Source organism: Cetorhinus maximus, unplaced genomic scaffold, assembly GCF_964194155.1.
Source record: "Cetorhinus maximus unplaced genomic scaffold, sCetMax3.hap1.1 HAP1_SCAFFOLD_696, whole genome shotgun sequence".
Taxonomy (NCBI): Eukaryota; Metazoa; Chordata; class Chondrichthyes; order Lamniformes; family Cetorhinidae; genus Cetorhinus; species Cetorhinus maximus.
Window position 1 is genome coordinate 29,859 of NW_027596638.1, and position 20,628 is coordinate 50,486.

Below are 20,628 nucleotides of genomic sequence, written 5' to 3' on the forward strand. Positions count from 1 at the left end.
ATGTAAACCTATATGTTGACGAGATTGAAATCTGGAAATTGTTCTTGTACGTGACCAATAATGTATAAATATGATGAACAGTTGTAGTTTAGCAGAGTACTTTCTCAAGCTACATTGAGATGGTGCCCTCCTTGCAATTGCTCGAATAAACGATCGTAACCTGTACCCGAGTCTCCTGTGGTCCGTTCATCAAAGACACCACAACAATTCATAAATAAATCAGTTCATCACTTCCTCGTGTCATTGTACACTCTGCTACTGAATTAAAGATTTAATGAATTGTGCAACAAAGTTTTGTTAACTGGGAATTCTTATCTGTGATTTACTGAAATTCTGCTCCCAAATTTTAAAATTGGGTTTCTGATTTCTGAGTCCAAATTGTTTATGTAAATTGTGAATAACAGTGGCCCCAGCATTTCTTCCTGTGGAGCATCAATCCCCATCTTTTACCAGTCTGAGTCACTTTGCTTAACCTCTTCTCTCTGTTTTCTGTTTTGTAACCAGCTTGTTATCCATAACAGTGTGTACAACCTACAGGGTAATCAAGATCAGGCTGTGTGGTGTGAAGGGCCAGGCAGCAGAATGGATGGAAAGATGGCTACAAAACAGAATTCAGAGGGTTAGATTTACAGGGAGTTTGGAGCCATCTTTTCATCCATTCTGCTCTGTGGCCTGACCTTCACCCAGACCATCAATATAAGGGGGTTTATCTGTAATACCGATAGGAAAGTAGGGGCTGCGATTATGCAAAGATGTCCTGTATTGTCTAAAATCTCCCACCAGGGCTGATCACCAGGGTGGCCATAGACCGCTCAATATCCATTGATGGCTTAACTTTTTGTTATTGCTTCTGTTCAAGATGTTGTCCATTATAGATTAAGGTTCAGAGAAAGTGCTGGAATTAGATAGTCAAAACTGCTTTGAGTTCCTGGAGCGTAATGTTTACTTGAATTTCTATAACACTTTGGTCCTTACAGACACTGATACTTTATCCCCAGTCCTAGTCAGTAGTCGGGTTGGCGGTGTGAGGCAAAACTTGGTCCACCTGATCGATAGGAAGTGTACCCATGTGGGTGTGTGTGTGTGTGTGTGTCAAACCAAGTGGAAGGTCCAATGTCCTTTGTAACAACACAAAGAGTCTTTTTTTCCAGATCCCTTCCTTTCCCCTCACTATTATCCTCAGTTAGTTTAGAAAACCTTCTGTACAGCATCTTCCAACATGCTACTGTCTCCACTAAATACTTCCATCGGTCTTACGAGCAATGGGATCACTGATATCACAGGAATCAGTTCTGAAATACTGTCACTTTGATTTTAAGTCTTCCTGGAGTAAGACATTGATCCAGATCTTCCCACCTAACACCAATCCATATTCCCATCTGAGTTCCAGATTTTAATGTGATTGTCCCATATGTTTAGCATCCATTCATCTGTGAGAGATGATGGGAATACAGCCTCAGAACCTTGGTGAGATCAGATGAGATGATTTGCTGCACTCCATCTGATGGCTGAACAAGCCGATACTGTAAAGGCAAAAGTGCCCCGTATGAAGGTATTCCTTACTCCTATTGTGGGATGATCTCTGCTGACACCTTGATTGTCTGTGTTGGAGTTTCTGAAACCACATGTCGCTGTGGTGGTGAACTCCTGCCCACAGCTGGTGTTTCCAATTGCATCAATCATCAGTTAGCTTCCCACTTGTCATGATTAATGTCGAGGGCTTTCATGTCTCATCTGTGAAGCTTTGATGTGATTGTGCAATATAGAAAACATATCTAACTCCTTTAAACCTGTTTCAGCACATTCCCTTCATACATATTACAACAGATTGTCTTTGAGATCAGTTTTTCCTTTACATTCCGTGTTGTTCTGAATGATGACAGTATTAATCATCTCCCTAACCTGTCCTAAACCCTCCTGCCTGCTCATTTATTGAAACCAAGGACTTCCCTTGCTGTGGTGACATTCCCTGTGTGCCCAGTTATTCCTTTAAGTTTGTGCCTCGTTTCACCATGTTCCCAAATTTCAGTAATAAATGTTGAAATATTTGCACCACACCCACAGGGTTTCATCTGTTTAAAGCCACAAACAGAAAAGTCCAGTTTTCTCCTGGAGTTTGAGACAAATCAGTTTTCAAAATGATGCAGAGTTTCAGCCAATGAGGGAGACCCGCGCTCAACCCCGCCCCTCATTCACTCCGATTGGTTGGAGGGCCAACCGCACCCCCTTGATCCTGTAGTCCCGCCCCCTCCCACCAATGGTCCGGAGCTGCCGTCAATTACCTGGACATTGTGACGTTTGCATGTGCAGTGTGGCTGCTGGAGCTGGACATCAGAGCGCAGGTGCAGTCCCGCCTCGTGTTTGGAGCATGCGCAGTGTGTGAGGACGAAGGAAAGCTGTTTGTTTGTCAGGTCTGCAGCCAGTAAGATAAAGGGCGGAATTGAGGGAGATATGCAGCCGGCCGGTGGACGGGCAGGTTTCGTAAATACCTGGAGCCGTTCTGAAGCCAGAATAACAAGCTACCGGTTCCTCGCTGGTATCTGTGGGCGGCAGTTGCCCCGATCCGCGTCCCTAGGTGAGACACCCGGGTTAACGGCCGCCATCTTGTCCAGCAGGGCGTATGCGCGATCATCCATGTCTCTGTCAGCAGAAGGAGAGAATGTTGTGCATTTATTTCCTGGACTGACATTGATGGATTTTGGAAACTCCTTTTACAGGGGATTAGAAGGGGAAGATTTACACACAGCAAACTCAAATCAAGAGAAATGTTTGTCCCTTCTCAGTTTCTATCCTGGATTTATAGTGACGGTTATTGTAAATTTACGGGGCGCTGGAAGTGGAGGATTGACAGACGGAAAACTCAATCCAAACATCACGTCAACATCTGACAGATTCACCTGATTAATCAGGACCTGAATATCATCAAAGTTTGAATGTGGAAGTGAAACAGTTTGTCTGTAGGCAAAGGTTTCAGTTAAGTATGAGAATAATGAACTGGGGGAAAGCCAATTTCCGTGGGGTAAGAATGGATCTGACCCAGTTAAGTTAGAATCAAAGGTTGACAGGTGAAACTGGAACTGAAAAATTGGCTGCCTTTGAAAAAGAAGTAGTTTAGACACAGTCAAGGTTTATTCCCACAAGGCAAAAGATAGGGGGAAAAAGTCCAGAGCTCTCACGATGACAAAAACGACAGAGATTAAGATGAAGAAGAAAAAATGTGCAGCTTGCAGATGTCAGGTGTAAAATAGAACCAAGCTGGATAAAAAAAGTTCAAAGCAGAATTGGAAAAGCAATTAAGAGAAGCAAAGAGAGAGTATGAAAAGAGATTGGCAGGTAACTTAAAAATTTAAATGTCTTCTCTAGGCATACAACTAGGTAAAGGGTGATAAAGGTATGGGTGGGGCTGATTAGGGACCACAAAGTGATTTACACATGGAGGCAGGGGGCATAGCTGAGGTATTAAACTAACAATTTGCACCTGCCGTTACCAAAGAAAAAGACGTTGCACAGGTCATGATGAAAAAGGAGATAGTTGAGACCCTTGAAGGGTTTAAAATTGATGAGACATTGGATAAGCTGTCTGTACTGAAAGATAGACAAGGTACCAGGATGGTTTCCATCCACAGATAGGGAAATGAGAGTGGGAATTGCTGAGGCACTGGCCATAACTTTTCAGTCTTCCTTAGACTCGACTTAGAGGACTGGAGAACTGCAAATGTTCCACCCTTGTTCAGACAGGGTATCAAGATAAGCTCAGCAACTACAGGCCCATCTGTTTAACTTCTGTGGTGTGGAAGCTTCTAGAAATAATAATTCAAGACAAAATTGATAATGGTGAATCATGTTTATCTAAAATAAAAACAGAAAGTGCTGTAAAAACTCAGCAAGTCAGACAGCATCTGCAGAGCGAGAAACAGATTAATGTTTCGAGTCCGATATGACACTTTTTCGGGACCAGCTGATCTAACTTCCTTGAGACCTTTGATGAGGTATCAGAGAGGGGTGATGAGGGTATTTCTGTTTATGTGGTGTAGATGGACTTCCAAAAGGTGTTTGATAAAGTGCCGCACAACAGATCTGTGAGAAAAGTTCTAGCTCATGTGATCAAAGGGACAGTAACAACATGGATGCGGAATTGGCTGAGCACCTGGAAACAAAGAGGCGTGGTTAATAGTTGTTTTTTGGACTGGATGAAGATTTATAGTGGAGTTCCCCAAGGATCAGCATTAGGAGCTCTGCTATTCCTGAGAAAAGATTAATGATCTACACCTTGGTGTACAGGGCACAGTTTTAAAATTCTCAAACATTGCAAAACTTGTAAGCATTATGAACTGTGAGGACGATAGTGTGGAACTTCAAAAGAACATAGACAGGGTGGACAAGCGGCAGATGAAATTTAATGCAGAGAAGTGTGCCATCATTCATTTTGGTCAGAAGAACACTGGGAGACAACAGAAAAGAAAGAATACAAGTCTAAAGTTGGTACAGGAACAGAGAGACCTGGATGTTTATGTGCATAAATCATTGAAGTGGCAGGGCAGGTTGAGAAAGCAGTTCATAAAGCACACAGTATCCTGGGCTTTATTAATAGGGACATTGAGTACAATAGCAAGGTTGTTATGTTAAATTTGTATACAAAACTGGTTCGGCCTTGACTGGGTCCATTTCTGGGCACCACACTTTGGGAAGGATGTGAAGGCATTAGAGAGAGTGCAGAAAAGATTCATGAGAATGAAGCCCCTCATCCTTGCAACCAGTTACAAAGATAGATTAGAGAAGTCCAGACTGTTCTCCTTGGAGAAGAGAAGGTTGAGAGAAGATTTGATAGAGGTGTTCAAAGTCATGAGGGGCCTGGACAGAGTGAACAGGGAGAAGCTGCTCTCATTGGTGGGAGGATGGAGAGTCAAGAGGGCACAGATTGAGGGGAAATACAGAAAGAAGCAATGGAGACATGGGGAAAAACATTTTCACACAGCCAGTGTTTATACTCTGGAATGCACTGCCTGAGAGTGCGGTGGAGGCAGATTCCATCGAGGCATTCAAGAGGAAATTATAGTATTGTTTGGAAAAGAAGAATGTGCGGGGCTACAGGGAGAAGGCAGGGGAGTGGCACACGATGGATGGCTCCGTAAGAGAGCCAGAACAGACATGAGGGGCTGAATGACCTCCTTCTGTGCTGTAACTATTCTGTGATCCTGAAGCAGTGTGACTGGAAAAGCACCCAGACACACAAACCCTGGTTAGAGCACACCTGGAGAACCATGTTAAGTTCTGGGCAGCAAACCTTAGGAAGGATAGAATGGCCTTGGAGGGAGTGTAGCACAGATTTACCTGAATAATATCTGAACCCGAAGGGTTAAATTACGAGGCGAGATTGCACAAAAGAGTCAGAGACGTTATGACATAGAGGAGGCCGTTCGGCCCACTGAGTCCATGCCAGCTCTCTAGAGCAATCCAGTCAGTCCCATTCCCCTGCTCTATCCCTGTATCCTTGCAGGTTTATTTCCCTCAAGTGTTTATCCAATTTCCTTTTGAGATCATTCACCACGTCCATTGCCACCACCCTTATAGGCAGCAAGTTCCATCTCATTCTCAGGGGGCCATTATCCTGTGGAATTCTCTTCCCCGAGAACAGTGGAGGCCGGGTCATTGAATATATTCAAAGCTGAGTTAAATAGATTCTTGATTGACAAGGGAGGTGAAGGTTATAGTGGGTAAATAGGAAAATAGAGTTGAGGCCACAAGCAGATCAGCCATAATCTTATCAAATGGTGGAGCAGGCTTGAGGAGCCGAATGGCCTATGTTGCTCCTAAGTCGTATGTTCGTATGTATGGAAACTCAGTACAGTCCTGCCAGGGAGAGGGTGTTCAGCAGTTGAAACCAGTGAGGACTCTGATCTCGGGGAAGGAAGGAAACCCTGGGAGGTGGGCGTGGAGGATTCAGAAACACTCACTGGAGGCCCCAAACCCCCAATAAGAGCCTGCAGGTCCCACGTTTGCAGCTCTGGGGCTTCTTCCCAGGAGCAGGCCCAGGTTAAAGGCCGTCATCTTGGTTCATCTGGGAGCAGACGCATGTATGGCCACCTTGATGATGCAACAGAGAGTGGACGGGGCTTGAGGGCATCTGTGACCAGGAGGGAAAATGATTAATTCATTGATTTTGTCAGTCTGCAGACAGGAGCTGGAGAACTGAACCCAGGCAGAGGAGAGGGAGAGAGAAAACTGGAAGTGGAGGAAAGAAATGGTGGAGATGCTGAGATGGTTTTGGATTTCAGCCCAGGGAGGAGGGAGAGTGTGTGGGACGGGGATTTACAGCTTTGGGGGAACTAGAGAGAAAACAATATTCCATTAAAACTAGAATTGTCTGTTCTGAATTTCTATCCCGGACTGACAGTGATGACTTTTATAAACTCGTTTTCCAGGGTATTAGAAGGGAAGGATTTGCAGATGTGAAACTCAAACCAAACATCTTCTGACAGAGTCACTCGATTCACCAAGACCTGAATATCCTCAGATTTTGAATATGGAAGGAGAAATGTTTCTCTGTTCTGTCTGTGGGGAAAGATTTTGAACTTCAGTGTGACTGGAAAAACACCGAGACACACACACTTACACCCGAGTGAGAGTGTCTCAGTGAACTGACTGTGGGAAGAGCTTTAACCAGTTAAACAGCCTGAAAAAGCATCACATCGTTCACAGTGAGGAGAAACCATACACATGTTCTGTGTCTGGACAAGGTTTCAATTGATCATTCAACCTGGAGAGACACAAGGACACCCACACTATGGAGAACTGTGGAAATGTGAGGACTGTTGGAAAGGATTCGGTTACCCATCCCTGCTGGAAAACCATCGAAGCAGTCACACAGGGGAAAGGCCATTCACCTGCTCTGTGTGTGGGGAGGGATTTACTCAGTCATCTGGCCTTTGGTCACACCAGCGAATTCACACTGGGGAGAAGCTATTCAGCTGCACTTCCTGTGGAAAGAGGTTCAGGCACTCTTCAGCGCTCACTGTACACCAACGCACTCACACTGGGGAGAGGCCATTCACCTGCTCCGAGTGTGGGAAGGGATTTACTCCGTCATTCCACCTTCTGACACACCAGCGAGTTCACACTGGAGAGAGGCTGTTCACTTGCTCTGTGTGTGGGAAAGGATTCACTGGGTCATCCCACCTGCTGTCACACGAGCGAATTCACATTGAAGAGAAGCCATTCAGTTGCACTTCCTGTGGAAAGAGTTTCAGACAGGCATCCTCCCTCATTTTACACCAGCGAGTTCATACTGGGGAGAGACTGTTCACCTGCTCCATGTGTGGGAAGGGATTCACAGTTTTGCCCAACCTGCTGAGACACCAGCCAATTCAGACTGAGGAGAAGCCATTTAGCTGCACTTCCTGTGGGAAGAGTTTCCGGCAGTCATCCAACCTCACTGCTCACCAACGCACTCACACTGCAGAGAGACCTTTCACATGCTCCGGATGTGGGAAAGGATCCAGTCGGTCATCCAACCTCACCGCAGACCAGCGAGTTCACACTAGGGAGAGGCTGTTCACTTGCTCGCTGTGTGGGAAGGGATTTGCAACCTGCTGACCCACAACGCACTCACACTGAGAAGAGGTTATTCAACTCTTGGTGTGTGGGAAGGGATTCACTCAGTCACGATGCCTCCTGAGACATCAAGTTCATAAGTGACTGCAGGGGTTGGATTCTGCTGTTCTTGCTGCTTGTAAGCTTGTTTAGTATTGATAGTCTGGCAATATTTTGTTTCTGCTGATGTTAACAACCCTATAACTGGCTGGAGTTTAATATTCTGGAGATATCACTGATTTTCAGGGCTGCAGTGTCCCTTTTTAAAAGCACCATCTGTGATCCTTCCCCTTAATTTCAAAAACTTTCAGTAGGAACCCCTTGACAATAAAATTATGAAGTTTTACTACAATCGTAAATTGATATTTGGTGAAAAATCTACAATTCAGTGTCTGAAAGATTTAACGGCAGGGATCTAAATTTTTTTTTTCAATGCCAATGCCAATAACCAGGGAAAGAGTAGGGCCCATTAGGGACCAATGGGCCTTGACATCTTGACCAACATTCAAGGCTATGGGCCAAGTGCTGGTAAATGGGATTAGGTAGGTAGGTCAGGTATTTCTCATGTTTTGGTGCAGATTCGATGGGCCGAAGGGCCTCTTCTGCACTGTGTGATTCTGTGATTTTGAGAAGGTTTCAGGTGTGACTGGAACAATGCTGAGAGCACACCTGAAGAACAGTGTTCAGTTCTGGGCAACAAACATCAGGAAGGATAGAATGGCCTTGGAGGGAACGTAGCACAGATTTACCTGAGTGATCTGAGCTCCAAGGGTTAAGTTACAGAATGAGATTACACAAAAGAGTCACAGAGTCATTATGGCACAGAGGAGGCCATTAGGCTCATTGAGTCCATGCCAGCTATGTAGAGCAATCCAATCAGTCCCATTCCCCTGCTCTATCCCCGTATCTTTGTAGGATTATTTCCTTCATGCTTCTGTCCAATTTCCTATTGAAATCGCTCACCATGTCCATTTTCACCCCCCTCATAGGCAGTAACCTCCAGGTCATTACCACTCACTGTGTAAAAATATTCTTCCTCACATCTCCCACACCTTTTACCCACAATCTTAAACCTCTGTCCTTGAGTCCTTGTACGATCAGCTGATGGGAATAGCTTTTCTTTGTCCACCATATCTAAACGTGTCATAATCTTGTACACCTCTACCAATCTCCCCTCAATCTCCTTTGCAGGAACTATTCTAGTAAATCTCCTCTGCACCTTCTCAACGACCTTCACATCATCCCTAAAGTGAGGTGACCAGAACTGGATGCAATTCTCAAATTGTGGCCTAACCAGAGCTTTATAAAGAAGTTAGCATAACTTCCCTGTTTTTGTTCTCGATATCACTATTTATGAAGCTCAAGATCCAATCGGCTTTGCTAACCACTCTCTTAATACATTCTGTCACCTTCAGAGATCAAAGCTATGAAGCCCCAGGTCCCTCTGTCCCTGCTCACTCTTCAGAGCTGTGCCATGAATAATATTTTCCCTCTCCTATTCCTCCTGATAAAAGTCTTCACCTCACTATGAGGGTTGTAATCCCTGGAATTTATAAGATGAAGAGGTGATTTGATCAAAGTTTTTGGGATATTAATTGGAACTGACAGGATAGATAGAGAGGAACTATTTCCACTGGTTGGGGAATCTAGGACCAGTGGGTGGAGGCTAAACATAGAATCAGGTTCTAGCACCTTTTCAGGGAGAGATTTCCAGATCAGAACAACTCTCTGTTGGTGCACTTCCCTGTTTTTGTACTCAGTACCTCTATTTATGAAGCCCAAGACCCCCATATGCTTCACTGACTACCCTCAATCTGCCCTGCCATAAGAAATCGGTCCCTCAAATGGTTTAATCATCACTTGTACTCACAAAGCCTATGTAGTGATACAAGATTTAAAATAGTTCCTGTAATATGTGCCCTGAACACCACACACCCGTCTCCAAGGTTATGTCATCCCATCTACAAGGACCTCGATCTTCAGATGATAAGGGAATTATCCAGGGATTTCATAAGTCAGAATGCAGGGAGAGAGATGGGTGGACTATAACCACCCAGTAGCCAAGACCCCGGTGGTATGGCAGTTTTGGGAAAACACCGCGATCGTCCCTGTGATAGTGACACCAGTAAAAAGGGTGGAGGGAAGAGAGGGATCAGTGACTGGGCTGGAATAGGGGCCATGGCTGGCACGAGGGAAGCACTTAGACATGGAGAATATGTGGGAACAGGATGAGGCTGTGAGGCAGCAATGGACAGGAATCTTCAGTAAAAGAAATAAAAGGCAGAGAGATGAAATCCTGGAACAACAAGAAGGAGTCAAATCCAGAAAAGAGATGGTGGACGGACTGATCGAGAGAAAGGGAACGGTCAGTGAGATCATTCAGCAGAATAAGATTGAGGTGAAAAGTCAGAACATGTCTAAAGCTGTTCTCTGTGTGATGTAAGGAGGGTTTTTATTGGATCAGATACAACAAAGCCAGGAGGACAATGAAAAGCAATAGAGAGTCCAACAATAGAGAGCCCAAAGGGTCTGGAGGGGGAGTTAATAAACCCAGGGAATCACAGGCTGCACAAACTTCAAATATGAGCCCAGACCCATTGTAAAGCAGTGAACAAATAAATCGCTGATTTTACTGAGACTCTTTTCTGTGTCCCAGCTCCTGGAAATACTGACTGGAAAGGGACCGGAATCTCAGGAGGTTTCACACCGCTGGCTGGCTGCTTCTGCTGTGAGTATTTAATAAGGTGTCTGAACCTTTCATTGTGCTTCCTGTCCAATATCCCCCTCATCCATGGATCTTCTGTTTTACCAACTGGGGGAAAAAAAATGGCTGTTCACTGATTGGTCTCGATGGCGGCTGGTTTATCCAGAATGCCCTGTGGGTCAGAAAGTCCCCTATCAATGAGAACAGGAACCCAGAGCGCCAGCGTGGGAACCGGGATGTGCTCTGAGGCAGGGGCACAGCTGGGCGATGTTACTGAGGTGGAAATGGGTGGTTTTAGTGATTTGTAGTCAGAAGCTCAGCTTGGGCTGAAATATGACAAGATTATGAACAGTCTGGTTCAGCCTCAGAGAGCTGCAAGAGGGATGGAGTCGGTGGTTAGGGAGTGGAGACAATGGTTTTCATCTTCCCAACATTTAAATGGAGGAAATTTCTGCTCATCCAGTACTGGATGTCAGACAAGTTAGGACGGTGTGTGAGTTGGAGGTGATGGTGTTCATTGACACCTGTTACCTTCATACTTCTAGGTAGTGGATGTTGAGGGTTTGGGATATTCTGCCAAAGTTCTGGTTGAGCTGAAGATGTATTAAACACATCTTCACCCCCTGCACCTCCCACCTCTCTCTTTCATCCCATGGAGGCCAGAGTCTTGTGTAGACCCAGACCAGGTGGCAGGTTCCATTCCCTGAAGGACATTAGTGAACCAATTGGGTTTTTATGACAATCCGGCAGTTTTCATGGTCACTATTCCCTGGTGCCGGCCCCACAAATTACCAGGTTCATTCAGCTCAATTTCACAACCTGCATTTGTGTTTTTGTGGATTCTCACTCACACCTTTTTTTCTGTTTTAAATCAGTTTCACAGGGTATTAGAAGGGGAGGATTTGCAGTCGGGAAACAGAAACAAAACATCACAGCAGAATCTGACATTCGCCCTGAATATCATTTGATTTTGAACATGGAAGGAGAAAGTACCGTTCACAGTGGAGAGAAATCGTACATGTGTCCTGTGTGTGGACGAGGCTTCAACCGATCATCTGGCCTGTCAAGACACAAGTGCAGCCACATCGGGGAGAAACCATGGAAATGTGGGGACTGTGGGAAGGGATTCAGATTCCCGTCAGAGCTGGAAGAGCATCGGCGCAGTCACACTGGGGAGAGGCCTTTCACCTGCTCAACGTGTGGGAAGGGATTTACTCTTTCAAGCTACCTGCTGAGCCACCAGCGAGTTCACAGTGAAGAGAGACCTTTTAAATGCCCAGACTGTGGGAGGTGCTTTAAAAGTTCCTGCGAGCTGATGTCCCATCAACGTGTTCACACTGACGAGAGACCATTTAAATGCTCTCACTGCGGTACTGGGTTCAGGCGATCATCTCAACTCACTGTGCACCAGCGAATTCACACTGGGGAGAGGCCGTTCACCTGCCCCCAGTGTGGGAAGGGATTCACTCAGTCATCCCACCTGCTGACACACCAGCAAGTTCACACGGGGGAGAGACCTTTCATCTGCTCTGAGTGTGGGAAGGGATTCACTGCCTCATCCTACCTGCTGAGACACCAGCGAGTTCACACTGGGGAGAAGCCATTCACCTGCCCCCAGTGTGGGAAGGGATTTACTCAGTTATCTAGCCTGCTGAGACACCAGTGAGTTCACACTGGGGAGAAGCCATTCACCTGCCCCCAGTGTGAGAAGGGATTCACTCAGTTATCTAGCCTGCTGACACATCAGCAAATTCACACTGGGGAGAGGCCATTCATCTGCCCTCAGTGTGGGAAGAGATTCACTACCTCATCCAACCTGCTGGCACACCAACGAGTTCACACTGGGGAGAGGCCGTTCACCTGCCCCCAGTGTGGGAAGGCATTTATTCATCCATCCCACCTGCTGACACACCAACGAATTCACACTGGGGAGAGACCATTCACCTGCCCCCATTGTGGGAAGGGATTTACTACCTCATCCAACCTGCTGACACACCAGCGAGTTCACAAGTAACTAAAGTGGTGGGATTTTGCTGCTAATCACATCCAGGATTGAACCATGTTCATTGGGATCTATTTCTGCTGATGTTAATAAACTACAGACCACTTAGGGGGGCGAATATTCTGGATAAATATCAAATAAATTAGATTTGTGTTAAAAGGCACAATGTGTTGAACCTTTTTAATATCTCTAACACAAGTTCATTCCTTTTGAAATGCTCTCCCTCCATCCTCACCCCCAACAACTGGTGTGAGGGTCTCATGGAGCTTCTTTGTCACTAAGATTGAGACAATCGGATGAGCTGCCTCTGCTGCTTCCCTCCTTTCCACTCGCCCTCCCTAAAGTTCCCCAATACCTGAGCCCTGAACTCACATCTTTCTGTAGTTTCCCTTCCATCTCCCCTCATGCCCTCTCAGAGCTCATCTTGTCCATGAAATTCATCTCTTGCTGTATTGACCCTACACCCACTAAACTACTGATCACTCAACTTCCCCATTTTCACTGAATATGTCGACAGTTTTCTCTCTCAAGTACTGTCCATCTTTCCTTCAAATCTGCCATCATTATACCCATAGAACTATAGAAAAGTTACAGCACAGAAGGAGGCCATTTGGCCCATCTTGTCCATGCCAGCCCGAGCACACCCAGGTACCCTTTCTAATCCCACCTTCCTGCTCCCGGTCCATAGCCCTGCAGCTTACAGCACTTTAGGTGCAGATCCAGGTACTTTTTAAAGGAGTTTAAAGTTTCTGCCTCAACCACCAACTTGGGCAGCGAATTCCAGACACCCACTACCCTCTGCGTGAAAAAGTTCTTCCTCATGTTCCCCCCTACACCTTCTGCCACTTATCTTGAATCTACGTCCCCTGGATCTAGAATTCTCTACCAAGGGAAACAATTTTATCCTGTCCACTCTATCTATTCCCCTCATAATTTTGTACACCTCAATCAAGTCACCTCTCAGCCTTCTTTGTTCTAAGGAAAATAACCCCAATCTATCCAATCTCTCCTCATAGTTACACTTTTCTAACCCTGGCAACATTCTTGTAAACCTCCTCTGCACTCTCTGCAGAGCTATTATGTCCTTCCCATAATGTGGTGACCAGAACTGCACACAACACTCCAGTTGTGGCCTCTCCAGTGTTTTATACAATTCCAACATTATATCCTTACTTTTATATTCTATACCTCTGCCAATGAAGGAGAGCATTCCATATGCCTTCTTTACAACCTTGTCTACTTGAACTGCTGCCTTCAGGGACCTGTGTACTTGCACGCCAAGATCTCTCACTTCATCTACCCCTCTCAGTATATTCCCATTTATTGTGTAATCCTTGTAACTGTTTGACCTCCCTAAATGTATGACCTCCCACTTATCTATGTTAAAATCCATCTGCCACTTTACCGCCCACTCCACCAACCCATCTATATTGTTTTAGAGATTATGGCTATCCTCTACACTATCCACTACTCCGCCAATCTTTGTGTCATCTGCAAATTTCCCAATCGTCCCCGCCACGTTCACGTCCAAATCGTTAATATATAACACAAACAGCAAGGGTCCCAACACTGAGCCCTGTGGAACACCACTTGAGACAACTTTCCATTCGTAAGGGCATCCATCGAACATTACCCTTTGTTTCCTGTTACAAAGCCAACCTTTTATCCAGTTTGCAACATTACCCTGAATCCCATGGGCTTTTACTTTCCTGACCAATCTGCCATGTGGGACCTTGTCAAATGCCTTGCTAAAATCCATGTACACAACATCCACTGCATTACCTTCATCAACCCTTCTTGTCACTTCCTCAAAGAATTCAATCAAATTTGTGAGGCAAGACCTTTCTTTAACAAATCCATGCTGACCATCCCTGACTAGCCCATGCCTTTCCACATGACAGTTAATCCTATCTCTCAGGATTGAACCTGCTAATTTGCTCACCACCGATGTAAGACGAACTGGCCTATAATTGTTTGGCATTTCCTTTGATCCCTTTTTAAACAATGGAACTACGTTTGCATTTCTCCAGTCCTCCGGTACCTCCCCTGTATCTAGTGAAGATTGGAAAATCATCCTCAGAGCATGTGCTATCTCCTCCCTGACTTCCTTCAGCAGCCTTGGAAACAATCCATCTGGCCCTGGTGACTTATCAACTTTCAAGGGTTTCAACCCTTCGAGTACTTCCTCTCTCTTTATGATTATCCAGTCCAATATCTCGCAGTGTTCCTCCTGGACTACTATATTTCCATCCTCCCTTTCCTTTGTAAACATGGAGACAAAATATTCATTCAAAACCCTTCCCACAGCCTCTGCATCTACACACAAGTTTCCATCTTCATCTCTGATAGGTCCCACTTTTTCCTTAACTAACCTTTTAGCCTTCTTGAACCGCTGCAGTCTATGTGGTGTCGGTACGCACACAGTGCTGTTAGGGAGGTCGAGTTCCAGGATTTTGACCCAGCGACAGTGAAGGAACGACGATATATTTCCAAGTCAGGATGGTGTGTGGCTTGGGGGGGATCTTCCAGGTGGTGGTGTTACTATCTATCCGCAGCCCTTGTCCTTCTAGATGGCAGAGGTCTCAGCTTTGTAAGGTGCTGTCGAAGGAGCCTTGGTGAGTTGCTGCAGTGCATCTTGTAGATGGTACACAAACTGTGTGAAGTTAAAGCACGTTGTTTGCAACCTCAATGTCATATTTGACCAGAAGGTGAGCTTCTGACCACAAATCTGCACTATCACTAAGACTGCCCATTTCCACCTCAGTAACATCGCCTGACTTTGCCCCTGCTTCAGCTCATCTGCTTCAGAAACTTACATCCATCAAACTGTTAACTTTAAACTTGATTATTCTAACACAATCCCGACCGGCCTCCCAAATTCTACCTTCAGTAAACGTGAGATCCTCCAAAACTCTGCTGTCTATGTCCTCACTCACACCAAGTCCCATTCGCCTACCATCCCATGCTTGCTGACCCACATTGGCTCCCGGTTCAGCAGCACCTCAATTTTAAAATGCTGATCCTTGTTTTCAAATCTCTCCATGGCCTCCCCTCTCCCAATCTCTATAATCTCCTCCAGCCCTACAACCCTCCAGGATCTCTGGGCCCAACAACTGTCCCACATTCCCACCAAAGCTACACATCGAGCCGCAGGAGCCTCCAGCCTGGAACTCGGAGTGGGAGAAGGGGGAAGAATGAGGAGACACAATATAGTCTGACACTCACAGCAACCGACAGTCTATTTATATTAATGGGATAGTGAGGCAGTTCAGAAACAATTCATTGAACTACAGAAAAGTTATGGCACAGAAAGAGGCCATTCAGCCCATCGTATCTATGCAGGCCGAAAAATAAAAAACTAGCCACCCATTCTAATCCCACCTTCCTGCACATGGTCCGTAGCCTTGCAGGTTACAGCACTTTGGATGCAGACCCAGGTACCTTTTAAATGAGTTGAGGGTTTCTGCCTCCACCGCCAAACCAGGCAGTGAATTCCAAACACCCACCACACTCTGGGTGAAGAGATTTTTCCTTAAGTCCCCTCTAATCTTCCTACCAAATCACGTTAAATCTATGGACCCTGGTAATTGACCTCTCAGCTAGGGAAAACAAGCCTTTACTGTCTATGCTATCTGGGCCCCTCATAATTTTGTGTACCTCAATTACGTCACCCCTCAGCCTCCTCTGTTCTAAGGAAAACGACCCTAGCCGATCTAATCTTTCTTCATAGCTGCAATTATCCGGTCCTGGCAACATTTTTGTAAATCTGTCCTGCCACCTTCAGGGACCAGTGGACATGCAGTCCAAGGTCTCTCACTTCCTTCAGCCCTCTCAATATCCTCCCGTTTATTGAGTATTCCCTTGTTTTGTTTGCTTTCCCCAAATGCATTACCTCGCACTTTTCTGGATTTAATTTCATTTGCCCTTTTCTGACCACTCACCAACACAATTCCTGTAGAAGATCTCATCAGGAAAACATTTTACTTTCCCTTCTGTAAATCCTCCCCTTCTAAACCCCTGTAAAAGGAGTTTCCAAAATCCATTCCTGTCAGTCAGTGAGGCAAGTCTGGCCACAGGAGAGGTGCCAGAGGACTGGAGGACAGCCAATGTGGTCCCGTCATTCAAGAATGCAGGAAGGGATAAACCAGGGAGCTACAGGCCAGTCAGTCTAACCTCAGTGGTGGGGAAACTATTGGAAGCAATTCTGGTGGATGGAATTAATCTACACTTGGAGAGGCAGGGATTAAACAAGAACAGTCAGCATGGTTTTGTTAAGGGGAGGTCATGTCTGACCAATTTGATTGAATCTTTTGAAGAGGTGGCCAGGTGTGCAGATGAGGGCAATGCATTTGACGTAGTCTACTTGGACTTCAGCAAGGCTTTTGATAAAGTCCCACATGGGAGACTGATAATGAAGGTAAGAGCCCATGGGATCCAAGGCAATTTGGCAAATTGGATCCAGAATTGGTTGAGTGGCAGGAAGCAGACGGTGATGGTCGAGGGGTGTTTTTGTGACTGAATGCCTGTGTCCAGCGGGGTTCCACAGGGATCAGTGTTGGGTCTCTTGCTGTTTGCTGTATATATAAACGATTTAGACTTGAATGTAGGAGGATTGATCAGTAAATTCATGGATGACACGAAAATTGATGGGGTGGTAAATAGTGAGGAGGATAGCCTTAGATTGTAGGAGGATATAGTCGGGCTGGTCAGTGGCAAATGGAAATTAATCCAGATAAGTTTGAGGTGATGCACTTGGGCAGGACAAACAAGGCACGGGAATACACGATGAATGGGAGCACCCTGGGAAGTACCGAGGATCGGGGGACCTTGGTGTGCACGTCCACTGGTCCCTTAATGTAGCTGAACAGGTAGATAAGGCATATGGGATACTTGCCTTTATTAGCCGAGGCATAGAATATAAGAATAGGGAGGTTATGTTGGAACGGTATAAAACGCTGGTTAGGCCACAGTTAGAGTATTGCCTTTAGTTCTGGAATCTGAATTATAGGAAGGATGTGATTGCACTAGACAGAGTGCAGAGGAGATTTACCAGGATGTTGCCTGGGCTGGAGAGTTTTAGTTATGAGGAGAGATTGGATAGACTGGGGTTATTTTCCCTGGAGCAGAGGAGATTGAGGGGGGATATGATTGAGGTGTATAAAATTATGTGGGGCATAGATAGGGTAGACAGGAAGGGACTTTTCCCTTTGATGGAGGGATCAATAACCAGGGGGCATAGATTTAAAGTAAGGGGAAGGAGGATTAGAGGGGATTTGAGGAAGTATTTTTTCACCCAAAGGGTAGTGGGAGTCTGGAATTCACTGCCTGAAAGGGTGGTAGAGGCAGATACCCTCATAACATTTAATTTGGATGTGCACTTGCGATGCCATGGCATACAAGGCCATGGGCCTCCTGCTGGAAAATGGGATTAAAATTAGGTACTTGTTTCACCCGCGCAGACTCGAAATATCGTTTTCATTCGATTGGAATTGCAGCCAAAGAGTTCGGATAATCTCGAAGTTGGGGGATGATAGGAAACTTGGAAGAATTGTAAACTTTGAGAAGCACAATGTTGAACTTCAAAAGGACGGAGGCAAGTTTGTGGAGTGGACACTATCTGTCAAGGCACATCTATCTGGCAGATGATGTTCGTTGTGGAGAAATGTGAGGTGATTTTTGTTTTTATTCATTCATGGGATGTGGGCTTCGCTGGCTGGGCCATCATTTATTGCCCATCCCTAGTTGCTCTTCAGAAGGTGGTAGTGAGCTGCCTTCTTGAACCGCTGCACTTCATGTGAAGTAGGTACATCCACTGTGCGAAAGTGAAGGAACGGTGATATATTTCCAAGTCAGGATGGTGAGTGACTTGGAGGGGAACTTTCAACTGGTGGCGTTCCCATCTATCTGCTGCACTTGTCCTTCTAGACGGTAGTGGTCGTGGGTTTGTAAGGTGCTGCCGAAGGACCCTTGGTGAATTCCTGCAGTGCATCTTGTAGATGGTACACACTGCTGCAACTGTGTGTTGGTGGTGGAGGGAGTGAATGTTTGTGGATGTGATGCCAATCAAGCAGGCTGCTTTGTCCTGGACAGTGTCAAGCTTCTTGAGTGTTGTGGGAGCTGCACTCATCTACGCAAGTGGGGAGTATTCCATCACACTCCTGACTTGTACCTTTTAGATGGTGGACAGGCTTTGGGGAGTCAGGAGGTGAGTTACTCCTCGCATGATTCCTAGCCTCTGTCCTGCTATTATAGCCACAGCATTTATATGGCTAGTCCAGTTAAGTTTCTGGTCAATGGTAACTGACAGAATGTTGATAGTGGGGGATGCAATGATGGTAATGCCGTTGAACATCAAGGGGAAATGGTTGGATTGTCTCTTGTTGGAGATGGTCACTACCTGGCACTTGTGTGACGTGAATGTTACTTGCCACTTGTCAGCATAAGCCTGGATATTATCCAGGCCTTGTTGTATTTGGACATGGACTGCTTGAGTATCCGAAGAATCCCGGAACAATGTGCAAACATCAGCGAACATCCCTACTTCTGGCCTTATGATGGAAGGAAGGTCCATTGATGAAGCAGCTGAAGATTGTTGGGCTGAGGACACTACCTTAAGGAACTCCTGCAGTGATGTCCTGGAGCTGAGACGACTGATCTCCAACAACCACAACCATCTTCCTTTGTGCTAGCTATGACTCCAACCAGCGGAGAGTTTTCCTTATGATTCCCATTGACTTCAGTTTTGCTAGGGCTCCTTGATGCTACACTCGGTCAAATGCGGCCTTGATGTCAAGGGCAATCACTCTCACCTCACATGGGAGTTCAGCTCTCTTGTCCATGTTTGAACTAAGGCTGTAATGAGGTCAGGAGCTGAGTGACCCTGGTGGAACCCAAACTGGACGTCAATGAGTAGGCTATTGCCAAGCAAGTACCGCTTGATAGCAATGTCGATGACCCCTCCCCATTACTTTACTGAAGATCGAGAGTAGGCTGATGGGGCAGTAATTGTCCAGGTTGGACTTGTCCTGCTTTTTGTGCACAGGACATACTGGAGCAATTTTCCACATAGCTGGGTAGATGCCAGTGTAGCAGCTGTACTGGAGCAGCTTGGTAAGAGGCGCGGTAAGTTCTGGAGCACAAGTCTTCAGTACTATTGCCGGAATGTTGAGAGGGCCTATAGCCATTGTAGTATCTCGTGCCTTGACATCATATGGAATGAATTGAATTGGTTGAAGGCTGGCATTTGTAATACTTGGGAACTCCGGAGGAAGCCGAGATAGATCATCCACTCGGCACTTCTGGCTGAAGATTGTAGCAAATGCTTCAGCATTTATTGTACTGATATTCTTGGCTCCTCCATCATTGAGGATGGAGATATTTGTGGAACCTCCTCCTCCAGTGAGTTGTTTAATTGTCCACCATCATTCACGACTGGATGTGGCATTTTGGTAGGAAGAACATGGAGAGACAATATGAAATAAAGATACAATTGTTCAGGGGGTGCTGGAGCAGAGGGACTTGGGTGTATATGTGCATAAATCATTAAAGGTGGCAGGACAGGTGGAGAGAGCAGTTAATAAAGCATACAGTATCCTGGGCTTTATCAATAGAGGCATAGACTACATGAGCAAGTAGGTTATGCTGAGCTTATATATGACATTATTTAGATCTCAGCTGAAGTACTGTGTACAGTTCTGGGCACCACAGGAAGGATGTGAACACGTTGGAAAAAACGTGCCCAACATCGCCCTCATACCGATGGCCACCTTTGTGTGTGGCTGCATCAAGCGGTGCGTAGACCCTCAGTACGCAAATACCAAGTGTCACTATGTGCTGAAGTTCTACCTGTCCCCGGTGTTGCGAAGGATGGGTCTGGCCACGCTACCGCAGAGCGCTCCAAGTAGTTGGACCGTGCCGTACCACCTGTCCCTCATGGAAAAATTTATGCAGTGAAACACCTTCGACCACAAGTCCATCAGGCAGTGGTCGGCACGTAACGTCTTAGAGGCCCTGAGGGAAAAGGAGAGGGTGGATCCTTTGGGATGGTACCCCGAGCAGACTGTCAAAGTCATTTGGCAGAATGCCTCATCGCCAGAACTTTCCAACAAGCACCAAGACGTAGCTTGGCTGGTGGTGAGAAAGGCCCTCCCCGTCAGATCCTTCTTACACGCCAGGAGTCTCACCCCCTCGGCACGTTGCCCTCGAGGTGGCTGTGGTGGGGAAGAGACCGTTGTTCACCTCCTTGTAGATTGTGCCTTTGCAAAGAAGGTCTGGAGAGAGATGCAGTGGTTTCTGTCGAGGTACATCCCGAGCAGTTCTGTGACACAGGACT

At 46.0% G+C, this 20,628-nt stretch overlaps 1 protein-coding gene across 1 annotated transcript in view; it reads left to right on the forward strand.

Annotated features, from left to right (window-relative positions):
• Window positions 1–20,628, forward strand: part of LOC144674547 (uncharacterized) — a 66,622-nt gene that overhangs the window by 27,470 nt on the left and 18,524 nt on the right. Inside the window, 2 exon segments of the mRNA XM_078535847.1 lie at window positions 10,247–10,318; window positions 11,316–12,173. Of these exon segments, the coding sequence (XP_078391973.1) occupies window positions 10,247–10,318; window positions 11,316–12,173 (930 nt within the window).